We start from the raw sequence: 12,563 nt of genomic DNA on the forward strand, positions 1-12,563 counted from the left end.
CCCAATCCAGGAAATGGCCACCAAGGGAATAGGGGAACTGGAGAGCCTGGACAGTAGAGGAGGGAACCAGAGAGTAGTGCCTCAGTCTTGAGGAAGCAGATGAGGTATTAGAGCATGCTGTGGGCCTGCCAGATCACAAATGGATTCAACCGGGCTGGCATCGAGCCTCCCTTCTGCTTGATAGAAACTTTGCATTTGAGAGAAACCTCTCACTGCAAACCACATCCTGGTTGCTCCCTGACCAAACTGGCTCCCCAGCACGTGGGACCTGCTCCTGTCCCCCCGATGGTGATGCCTTCGAACCCCTGGGGCAGCCACAGAACTGCTTGTGAGAGGGAGGAACACAGCGTTTGCATGACTCAGTGCACTGAGGTGCAGCAACCAAATGAGCACCCTGCTGTCTGCAGGCGACACAGGCAGAGTCAGGCTGAGGTGTGATTCTGTGATTCTGAGGTTGGGAGCTACTATTTTTAAACCACGTGGGATTTTCTCATCCGAACACTGCTTCAGCTGTACCTTAGGTCTGTTTACATACTTGGTTTCATTAAAGATTCACATCCCGATTTCAGTCTGCAGCTCCCAGCCCTTCAAAAGGTCACACACTGAAACGCAAGGGAGACGTGGACAAACAGTGCACCTCTGCCTGTGGGGCAGACGGAAGGGGAAAGCAGGGCCTCTGAGGCATCCCCCCCTTCCAGGGAGCCAGCAGCTTTCCAGCTTTTACTGCAAAACTCTGCTCTGAGAATAGAGCAGAGTTTTGCAGTAAAGACAGTCCTCAAAATAACTGTAATCCACCTGTTTGGAGCAGGGAGACTGGCCGGTCCCCTGCTGCGGGCTGGCAGAGGGAGCAGTGCAGGTGCTCCAGCAAGGGTGGGCAGAGGGGCAGAGGTGAACTCCCCAGCCCCCTGTCCGTCCTGCCAGGACAAAGGGGCTGTTCACAGCATTTGGTGTCCAGCAAGGGCTGCCAGAGAGCTGGCCCTGCTCTTCCTGCAAGGGCCCCAACAAGAACCCTGCGCCGGAAGGAGATGATTGCCAAGGATTTGGCAGCAATGAGAAGGATTGCTGTGACAGTGTGACCACCACACTGAGGTGTGACTGTCCTCTGCGGTGAAATGGGGAGAGGTTGGTGCAGGCAAGGAGCATGGACACCTGAGGACACCTAAAGGATGCCTGTCCCACACAGTGGGAAGGGCGGGCAAAGGCCTACTGCTCCTCCCACAGGAAGACACTATGGAAAGGGAGAGAAGAGATGGAAAACAGGAGGAGTCAGGAGAAACAGGTAAGGGAGGAAACACATTAAGTGCGACCAGCACTTGCCCAGGGGTACAAAGGCTAAGCAATGGGGGCCCAACAGCCCCACCTACATGGGTGGCACATGGAGAGGAATATGATGGGGAGAGCAGGAGCACTATGTGGTGGACAGAGGGCAGAAACCCCGCTCTGACCAACGACCCTGTGTGCAGCTGCCCGAGCTATGGAGAGGGGTGTGGTGCTTGATGCCTTCTGGGATGAAAGAAACACTTCCAAAGTCAGAATGAAAACTCGATGCAGGTTGTTTCACATTTGTTTCTGTCATTATCTAATGAGCCGTAAGTGCATTCATCTGACATCTTGAGACCGTTTTGGTTTTTATTATGGTCACTCTTTCTTCACTTTTTTCTTCTCGAAACCCCCATCATTAAAAATCAATTCGCTTATGAGTAACATTACACAGATGCTGCTGCAGCAAGGGGCTGACATCTGCAGTGGCAGCAACCCAGATACCACAGCAAGAGATGTCCAAAAATACCCTGAGAGGACAATACCCCCTCCCTGAAGCTGTGTTCTCTCTGATCAACAAACCAGCTGAACTTCCAGCCGCTTCCCCATCTCTTGCATAATGAGCACACTTCTCAAAGCAAGCAGAAAAGTTTAATTGTCTTTAATTATCCAGTTCAAGGAGGATTGGGTTTCCTGCCTGATGTCCATGTAATTTCCCTGCCAACAACTTTGTCATTCCCTTACTGGAAGCGGAGGGCAGATCCTAAAGCTCTTCCCCAAAAGACACCCAATTTTTGAGGAGTGCTGAGGGGCTGGCACAGGCAGGGACAAAGGCTCCTGTGTCCCTGGAGCGGCTGCTCAGGCTGCCTGTGCTTCTTCAGGGTGGGAGGGAGTGAATTGCAACTAATGTGCAATCAAGAACCATCACAATTACAAATGTAAATGAACAGGCAATTGGCACTGACCTTTGCAGATTGTTAGAGGACTAATTAAGGTGTGATCAGAGCTCTCTTCCAACAGATTGAGATGCATCTACACAAGCAAGTATCTACTCACCGTCTCCAGACAGTACTGCTTTTTCCTACATACTTGCACACACCAGAGAGTAGGTACACACGGAGCAGGTACACACAGCATTCAACACCAGCACCTGCGCTCTGTGCACAGCAATGGGACGCAGCGGGAGGGGAACAGGGTGACTCCACTCTGTCACACGAGGCCACAGTACAGAACAAACCACTGCACTTGGACTGCGGCAAAGCAACAGAGAAGTCATGGTCCCTTTGTGCCCCAGCAGACACGTGTCACAGACCAGAGAAGTGTCACAGACAAGTATCTGTCCCAGTCTCTGAGCCTGATATCCAATAACACAGAGACGCCTTATCAAAAGGCAGAGGGGAAAAGTCCACCCAGCCCTCAGAAAACAACACTAAAAACCATAATGGGGACACAGGAGAGACCCTGTTACAGAGAAGGAGGAGACGCAGGGCACAGACTCACACCGCCCCCGTGCACAGCCCTGCCCCACAGCTGAGCATCCCCACAATGGGATCAGAATGAGTGGGAGATGGGAGCACCCCTTCTCCCCCTTGGGGTTACAGCAGCTTCTCATCCAAACCTGACTCCCATCCCTGCAGGGATGCCTGGGCCAGCATGCCAGTGAGGTGTCCCACTTTGATCAGCTCAACAGTGGGCTTGAGGAGTGTCTGAAATTAAGTATCTCAGCTTAAAGTGACAAGCAAAACTGACCCTTTGCCTTCTGAAGCCTTATTCTTGCTTGTATTCATAACCTTTGAAATAAAATATGATCAAGAAATTGTCAGTGTCTTGTTCTCTGTCAGTTTTTGTTGAAGAACCAACAGGCTTAAAGAAAATTAAAGTAAAATACTTGTAAATCAAGCTTTCCTTTCAGTGACTTGTCAGGACTTTCACTTCAAAAATACTACATTTTTTAAAATGGTCACCAAAATGTTTTCCCTCCCAGCCAGTCAGCTCCTGCCCTCCCACTACCTGCCATGTCCTAATCTGGGCGGCCGGATGGGAAAGATAAGGTTTGTACAATAAAAGACAAGGTAAACAGAAATTTCTAGAGTAAACAAGGTTTTCAAGGTTGTTCTGTCTATCACAAAGGGCACGGATGGTTTCCCCTCTCTGCTCGTTTTGCATTTAAGCAGCTCACAACCCACAGCCCTGCCCAAAGAACCCTTCTGAACTCGGAATGTTTTCCTACGGCAGAGCACCGCAGTGCAGCGGAAGGGCTGCCAGAGCCGCTGTCCCCCCCAGGCGGTGTGGCAGCCACCACGCTCTCACTGTGACTGTGACCTTTGGGGAAGCGTGTTCCACGCTCTCGACTCTGCTGGGCCGCCAAGGTCACAGATTGGGCACTTTTTTCCACAAGACTGAATTTAACTCTTAATGAAAAATCGCCTGTCTTCACTCTTGGGGTGTTTTGGGTTTATTTCAGATCCTCGTTTCTCACAGGCATAACAGCAGTAAGACCCAGGTGTGAATTCAAGGGACATTTACGAAACCTCCGTCAGCTGCTGCCGCTGTTCCTTCTCAGCCTTTTCAGCCAAGGCCACCTTCCTCACCTCCATGTGCATTCACTGCAGAATGCCAGTTCCTCAGGCTATATGTAGGATTTACCAATTTTCATAGCAGTCATAGAGAAAAGTCCTGCTTGAAGCTAAGAGGAGGACTGTGAAGGCTTTTGCTGGCACACCCCAGCTCCAGCACCTTCATGCCTTGACAGCACACAAACCAGCTGACCCAGGCTGATTCTCCTCCTCTCCTCCCTCTGAAGAGGGCTTCAGGAGACCTTGATTTTTCAGAACATGAAAAACTTCTCAACCCTTTGTGTGACTAAACAAAGTACCATCTCTGCTCCATCCAGCCTAACTGCTCCTTTTAGGCACACTTCCTCCTGCTGGATTCGCAGCTGCAATCCCTGTCCTATGATCTGTGTGAGCGAATGTTTCATACAAGCCCTTCACTTTATTTTCCTTATGAAGAGGAGACATGGAAAACAGACATGGAGAACAGACATGGAAAACTTGCATGTCCTGCCCACCCCTTTTGCCCAGCTCCTCCTCCCAGTCCAGTGTGGCTGAAGTACCAGAAATCAGTGCCAAGCTGGCACAGCTTATGCTGGTGCTCAGGGCATCACTTGACTCATTGGAAAACATCTACTAGTGCACTGGTTTGTTGAGTTGCCCAGATATGACAGTATCTTTAGATGTTCATACAATGTTCCAGGGTTTAAGACACCAACCTGAATCAACACACGTAACTTCAACATCCTAAACTTCTACATCCCAAATCCCACCTCAGGCCAGGTGGGATTCCTGTAATGTGTTACTGATAAACTGTGTCATCGCACAGCAGGGAAGAGAAACAGGAACATCACCAAGTTTGTCACCGAAGAGCACAGTGGGTCTAATGCCACCCACCCACCCTGTGGCGCTGGCCCCGCTCACGCCAAGGCAGCAGCACTCACCGGCCTCGGCAGCTGGACACTTGCGAATGGTGAAGATCTGTCCTAGGTCCTCCTCTTCCTCAGGAAGACCTTTCTGGAGGCGCTGTAGCTTCCGGAGGCTTTCACTCCGCTGGTGTTTCATGGAGCGTACATGCTGGATGAGGTTCAGCTTGGCCTTAGTGGAGTAGTTACAGAGGACACAGTGGTAGTAGCAGCTTTCACCTTCGACCCCGCTCTCATGGTGCTGCAGGTGCTGTGGAGAACAAAGCAGAGGGATGTCAGTGTCCTTTATCACCCCCAGTCTCCTGGGTTAGTCCCCTGTAAACTGCTAAAAGCCACCTGGGAATTGGTTAAGGAACCACATTTTGACACAGATCCAGTGAGACAAAGCCTGTTTGCTCCCAAGGTATTACATGCTCTCCTGCTGAAGAGCATGAAAACCAAAAGACACTGAAATGGGCACAAAGCACAGATGGAGACAGACAAGATCACCTCCCTCAGTGAGGGAAAGCACTAGACCCAGCAGTAACACCTGCTCATGACCCACTCAGGGCTCACTCCTTCACACTCAAAGCTTGTCCTGGGAGAGGATCCAACTGCATATCAAACATAAAATTAAATTTTGTAAATTCTCATGGAAAACTATGAAGAGTAAAACTAAAGCAACCCTAGAACACAACAAACCCATTAGATAGAGAGGTCCTGCACAGTGTATGGAAGCAGAGTGCAGAGCCATCCTGTCCATCATCCAGCTCTCCGCTCCCTGGCATCCAAGTTTTACTCCCTTGGGTCAGGAGGGAAGCAGCAGCCTGGCCTGTGAAACCCAGGCTGAAAAGCCAACGGTGAGCATGCAGCCAAGTACCACTGTGAGAGGCCAGCACTTGGAAAAACCTTGTCCCCCTCCTGAGCTGTGCTGTTGCAGCCAATACCACTAATTCCAGATTATGATACTGCGATTATTTGGCAAAACTTATCAATCCTCTGGTACACAGATACGTGCCTCTGGGGAAACAAACAGCCATTTCCTGTCATGGATCCCACAGACGTGGCAATTATTTCTTAGAACCAGAAGGAAGAATTCACCATGCACAGCCACGCTGGCTGCCACGGCACAGCTGCTGTCCCTTCCCCCTGGGCAGCAGGAGGTCACAGGAACTTTCCCAATTCCACAGTAAGGGTGTGTCACTAGTTGAGAAAAAATGAATACCAAGGTGAAACAAAATGAGATCCCTCAGTGAAGGCCTTTGGTGTTTCCACCCCACACCGAACAGTTCAGCTGAGCAATACTCCCTGCCAGCTCCTCCCATCCAACCCCGACACCCCCTTGTGTCTTTGTGTCATCTCACGGAACTCTTTCCTCACCACACACTTGGCCCGAGGCACAAGTACAGTGATTTGGAAATGATCTTGAGGTTTGTCAATCAAAAATATTGCCTACGTGCAGCCAGGACCTTCTGGTAAAAATTCTGATGCTTATTATCTCAGTTACAGCTGAGATAAGATTAAAGACACATATTACCCAGCGCTGTGTGCCTTGCTCACATGGAGGAAGGAGAGCCCTCTGAGTCTAGGAATGATTAAAAATAGGATATGAGCTGATGCCTAGGCTTCTGATTGGAAGGGTGAGGAAAGAGAATAAATGTATTCTAGATCTGGCTAATTAGACTAGCCTCTTTTGGGATCACGATGTATTTAATTAAATTCACTGTAATATTTGAAGAATCCACGAGGGCACTAATCCCACTGGTGCCCTCAAAAGATTTTTTGCTGTTTTGCCTTATAAGAACTTCTTCCTCATCTCATTTCTATTGTCTGCATGTGTTACCCTCTTCCTGAGCCAAAAGAAGATGAATGGCTTAAGGCATGAAAGGTCAGCGAGCCCGTCGCAAGAGTCACGTGCCCACCTCAGACGGGCCAGCCTCGCCAGCCTGGCTCTGCCCTGACCCCTGCCATAACGCCCCAGCTCCAACCCCTGCCATAACCTCCCTGCTCCCAGCTTGCTGCAGGCTGGGGCCTGGCTCCAGGAACCACACCAGCCCCATCCTCGCCAGCCCATCCCACAAACCCCGTGCTGGAGCTCAGGAAGCGCCCACGGGCTCAGCAGCAGCTTCTGCACAGAGCCAGAGGAAACCCCCAGTGAGCAATTAGAGAAAAATCCGGTCACGGGTTCAAGGAAATATTAAGGACATGGTCTCTGTGGAACCAGAGGCACAGTCTGCGCTGTTCTCATTTAAAAGGGGGTTTTAGGAAAACATTTGTTTTAAACAGTTTAATAAATGTGTCTTATTTTATGCTCTTCTTTTGCTTCGTCTCAAACATCCCTCGCGCTGGGGTCAGCCTCACCTGCCTATTGTGATGGACAAGTCACAGGCTGAGGGTGCCACCACCACCAAGCCCTGGGCACAGCACAGTGTGCACCTGATTCAACCCATCCCCCAGCAGAGGAAAGGAGCAGTCCAGAGAAAAAAGATGTGAGGGCTGAGCCAGTCAAAGCTGTGCGCTGCTGGAGGCGATGAAATGCTGTCCAAGTACGTGTAGTTATTGCCCATCACACTGTTAAACTTCCCTCTTGTGAGAATTTATCCGTATCACAGGAAACAAATTCAAAATACTAAACCAGAACCTTGTTAGAAGACAAATCAACTTGAAAATCAAAAGAATATATTGTTCCAAGGAAAACCAACCAACTTCTGTCAGAAAACATCGATTTCTGTGAGTCTGGGGGGGTGTTCGCCCCCTCCCTCTCCACAATAGGAAACTTCCAACATCTGGTTCTTCACGCATGGCATGCAAAATATTGATCAGGGTGAGTCAAAGCTACACTTTAAATCAGAAACAGAGAGAGGAACGCTCTGATGGAAACCATACGGCTCACGAGTGCAGCTTCCCAGGGGACACGGGTGTTCCTGTCCGTACACCAACTGTGGCTCAGCACCACGGGCTCCCAGCACCTATTCCCACATGCGCCACACCAAGCGCAGCCTGTCCGCCGTGCACGGAGTGTGCAGGTCTCCGGGCAAGGCTGTGTTCTCACAGTGATTAGCACAGGAGGGTCCTGCTCAGAGGCCTCATCTCCCTCCTCTGCCCCCACTCCGTGCCACCCACCCCTCAGTGTCCCCCAGCCCTGCCCTGGCCCCGGTGTGGCCGGGGTGGCCCTACACCGGTGTCAGCTGCACGCGCTGGGCCAGGCCCATGTGCCACTCTCCAACATCTGCCTCAGAACTGTTTTCTTCTACTAAGTAGTAAATGCTCACAGGGTACGACTACGGAAATCTGATTTTTAAACAAAGTAAGGAATGACGCTACAGTCAGTTCTTTTTACTCTCCCTCCATCCTTCACATACCCCAAACTCTGTTTATTTTACCGTCTCTCCCCCTCTTATGCTGCCTCACTCACAGTAACTTACAATAATCATGGAATTGAACATGACACTGTATCAGCCTGCCCGACTGCAGGCAGCCCCCCTCACCCCATGCCACATACCACACAATGGTCCTTGGAGCTAAAACTGTAGTACCCAGGACTGAGACCCCAAGTTGCTGCTGTTACACAAGTAACAAACTCTCATGAACGTCTCTGTAGCTGCTCCTGCAGTTCATATTCACCATCTGATTTCTAAGCTTTTCTACATCTTTTAAATTTTTTAAAATCTTTTAAATTTTTAAAGATGTTAAACAACTATCTGCTCAAAATCTCTTCTGTGCAAAGTTTATTCAGCCATGGTGTAACGAGCCTGATTCCGACGGTGACAGGACAGAACCCCCCCCTGAAGCACTGCCAGGGGCACGAGGGGGTTCTCCAGTCCCTCTCTGCCATGTTAAGTAGCTCAGCTGCTGTTCTGGGGGACACCTGACCTGTAACCTCAGCCCACCAGGGAGATGCAACAACACTTTGAACTATCTCGTGCTTTGGATGTTTATTACTCAATAAAAAAAGGTCCCATTTCTATGCAGTCTTAACCTCAACTGGCACAAAGCTTTCCCTTCGGAGGGCCCTGAATGCTGCTCAGGACAAGCCCATGCTCACAGCACTCTCAAGTCCTTGGTTTGCACTGTGAGGGGGAACACCCCGTCACCACCCCCAAGTGGTGTCCGTGGTACAAAAGCAGTAGAACGTGTGAGAAAACTCTCTCCACACTCGAGGATGGCCTCTTCTTGTGCAGACTTTGACAGGACAACCAGCAGCAGAAACTCAGTCACTGTCCCAATGACAGGCAGATGGCGGTCCCCAGCTCCCCTGTGAGATCCCCTGCACGTCTGGGTCTCTCTGGGCAGGAGAAGCAGGTGAGATAACAGGACTGGGATCCAGAACCCAAAGTGGGAAAATAAGCTCATAAACGCTACACAGCAGCAAACCAGCACAACCAAAAGGAACAATGTTCCTCGCTCTGGCTGTGAGAGGGCTGCCGGCTGCAGCCCTGCAGATCCTCAGCTGACAGCACCCCAGGGCTGTGCAAAGCCTGCCAGGCACGGCCCCAGCGAGTCCCCCGCCCTCCTGCTTGCACAAACATCCTCTTCCTCACCCCTCTGACCATTCCGTACGGCCAGGTGGTGTGTGGGTCACTGACAAACAGTCTGGAGAAACCTCCTCCACATCACTTCCCAGCACCCTCACATCGCAGGATACCCTGCCACGAAAACAAAGGTCACTCCACTATTCAGGGCTTCTCGAAAAAGAAGTTGTCAGACTTCAACATCTTTGGCAGAGGTTTCGTCCACATGTAACACTTTTCCTACCTCTGAACTCAGCGCTCAGCTCCGTTACCATGGGTAAAGTTAGCAGTGATTTCAGAGAATTGACAGATGCAGCTGGAGAAGGAGGAGCCAAAATCTGCTGGAAGATCACAAAAGCCACAGAAAGAAGCAGCACTGCAGAGGTGCACTGCGCTGGCCGCCTCCTGCAAGCACTGATGTCTGAGCAGCCCCAGTGACCAGAACCAGCACACAGAACCAGGGAGCGCCTCAGCATTTACTCGGAGAGGTTGACCCAAGCTCAGGAGCTACTGGAACCACTTCAGCCCCACCAGCACATGTGCAGCGCAGGAGAATACCCAGGGACTGACTCTTCCTCGGGGTAAGGTCAGACAGGGGTAATTAGTCACAGGCTTGGTAGGAAACACTTCAGGTGCCAGCGAGGACTGTATGCCCCCAGGGAGGGACAGGAGGTGACCCTGACAGCGGAGCTGGAGGGGGGCTACGGGTCACCACAGAAAGGGACCCGACCCCACTGCAGACCTCAGAAGCCTTGTGAGCATCTCTTGGCCCCCATGTGCCTCTGATGTGCTGCATGAGATAAATCACACAGCCCTGGAGGAGAAGAATCTGAATTTTTAATGAAAGTCATGTGGATGCAGCTGTCTGATCCTGGTCTGTTCCAAGTACTCCATAAAAGTCAGGGTTGGCCAATTCATCTTGCTCTCCTTTCACACCTGCAGCCCCAGCTGGAATTTCCTGGAGCCGGGGAGCGGCGGGCGGCTGCAGCGCGCAGTGGGACACGCTGTCTGCGCTCTGGGGAGAGCTGGAGTGCCCACAGCTGCCCCCCATCCCCCTGGAAGGGGGGAAAATTGATTCTGCATCCAGCAGGTTCAAAAGCTGAACTTCTGCTCTTTCATATCCATCAACATCCTGAATTGTTTACTGCTTCCAGAGGAGCAGCATTACAAACCCTTCCCTCCTCCAGCCTCCTGCCTCTGTGCATCACAGCTCCACGGTGCAGTGCCAGCGGTGGGGTTCAGGCTTGTTTGTCCCTGAGTTTCTGCAGCTCAGCTTGTGGTAACTGCTCTCTGATCCTTACTTTTCTTACCAAGAGGCTGGAAATGTAGCACTCCCTCCTGCCACAGAGGCCGAGGTACCAATCTAAGTCCCCAGATCACACGGAAAGGCCTGAAGAACAGCCACAACTGCCCCCATTAACAGCCCATCCCTATACCCCACCAAATCTGTATTTTCTGAGCCCTCCAGCCCTGCCTGGCATTAAGTGACACCACAGATGCTCTCCTCGCTAGCCATGCGGCTGGTCCTGGCTGTGCTGCAAGGTTTTGGGTTCCCCCACAAACCCAAAAGTGACCCAGCAAATGGGGTTTGTTCCACCAGCCCTTGAAGTCTCATTAAAAGCCAAATATTGCTCAGCCTAAGGATGGAGAGCTCAGCATGGATTTTACTGAACGTTAAATCAACCAGCGAGCATAGCCAGCAAACTCTGTGGCACTTTAACTTTAAATAATGCAATAATTATTGAATTTCCTTTTTATAACTGAAGTGCTGGAATGTAAACAATGGGGCTGTAATTGCAGGAAGGGGGGATCAATAGAGGCAATCGTTTTCAGCCATGTTAATTGTAAATACAATTGCTCCAAGATGTCAGCCTCGTTCTTCTCGCTCCCAGAATCATCCTAACGGATGACAGAGTCCAACTTTCCCATTACAGCTGTTCGTTCCTTTAAGAGGTTCTCAATCAGGTCTGATCAATCTGTCAAGATAATGCATGGAGTAAGTAAGACTCTTCCAAACACAAGCTCCCAATCAATAGCCCGGACCTGCTTAATGAGGAGGGGCTAAAGCCCAGGGGGAGGCACAGTCCCAGCTCCTGCTTGGCTCCAGCAGCCAACTTCTTCACAGGGTCTTGGAGCAGCTCCTAACAAGGACATTGTTTATGTCGCCCGTGACGAGCAGCATCCCCGCACACCCACAGTCCCATGGGGTCTGTGGACACAGAACAAGAGAGGTTAACAGAAAGCAAGAGGCTGAACTTGTAATAACATCCCCCATGCCTTTTTAATTGTGCAACACACCTGCAAGTACTAATTAATCATTCCTTAGAAGAGATGCCCAAAGATGCAAACCTCTGTGGTGACAGCTGAAAGCCAAGAGCTCCACTAAGACTCCTCCTGTGGAAGACTTCCTTCCCATGTTTCGCAGAAGGACAAAGTCCACAGGAGAGTCAGCACTGGCCCACTTATGCCGGCCAACCCCTTCCAGTGTAGCGGAAACAGAGTGGGATGCTGGCTGAAAACCTCTTGAGGGAGGGAGGAGATGCCAAGAGGGTGAGGGAACAGCCAGAGACGCTGTTCTCCAGCTGCAGTACCTAACTCCAGGAGTACAGGTATCCCTTGCACACCTGCGTCGCCGTGCACTTGCTGAGCAGCCCAGAGAGGGGGAAACGAACAGGTCTGACTGTACTTGGGCACCCTCCTGCAGCACTGAACTCTCTCTTCTCCCACAGCTGCGCTACAAAGACTTGCCAGCACAGCAAATCCACTCTTGGGCAACTTCAACTGCAGAGAATCTTCCAGACCCCCAAAATCTCCCCTGGGAGACACAGGCGCAAGCGCTGCTGTACATGGAGATGCACACAGGAGTGTGAGTATTGATCCTGCTAATTATAGTGCTAAACCAAAGCACAATGAGAGTACACTTCCTATCAGCTGGCCCGTAAAGTGCTGCCCTCAACCCTGCATGCTCCTGTCCAGCTGCGGCTCCACCACAGGACCCACGACAGCCCTGCAAGGGCACCTCTGCTGCTCACCTGTGCACCTCTGACCAACAGGAACCAACAAACTTCACATGAAGTGACCTCTCCTACAGCCAGTCAGGATGTGAGGGATGTCACCCAGAGCTAGCCTCATCCAGCAGCTCCTGTGGAGCAGCACAGAGCTTGGGAATGGTTGAACTCCCCTTGTAACTGAACCAAAGCATGGACTAGGGACATTCTGATCCTCAGGAAAGCATACAGTTTTGTCACTTCATATTTCCAGGGATGCTGTCATCCCTGATTGAACACGGTGGAAAATCTGTACTTTTGCCTGCAAAGCGCCGTACGGAAAGCAAT

General features: G+C 51.0%; 1 protein-coding gene across 1 annotated transcript in view; it reads right to left on the reverse strand.

Moving 5' to 3' along the window:
* Nucleotides 1-12,563, reverse strand: part of ZFHX3 (zinc finger homeobox 3) — a 399,882-nt gene that overhangs the window by 52,401 nt on the left and 334,918 nt on the right. Inside the window, 1 exon segment of the mRNA XM_039558074.1 lies at nt 4,757-4,988. Within this exon segment, the coding sequence (XP_039414008.1) occupies nt 4,757-4,988 (232 nt within the window).

The sequence above is a fragment of the Corvus cornix genome, chromosome 11 (genome assembly GCF_000738735.6).
Source record: "Corvus cornix cornix isolate S_Up_H32 chromosome 11, ASM73873v5, whole genome shotgun sequence".
In the NCBI taxonomy this organism is placed as follows: domain Eukaryota; kingdom Metazoa; phylum Chordata; class Aves; order Passeriformes; family Corvidae; genus Corvus; species Corvus cornix.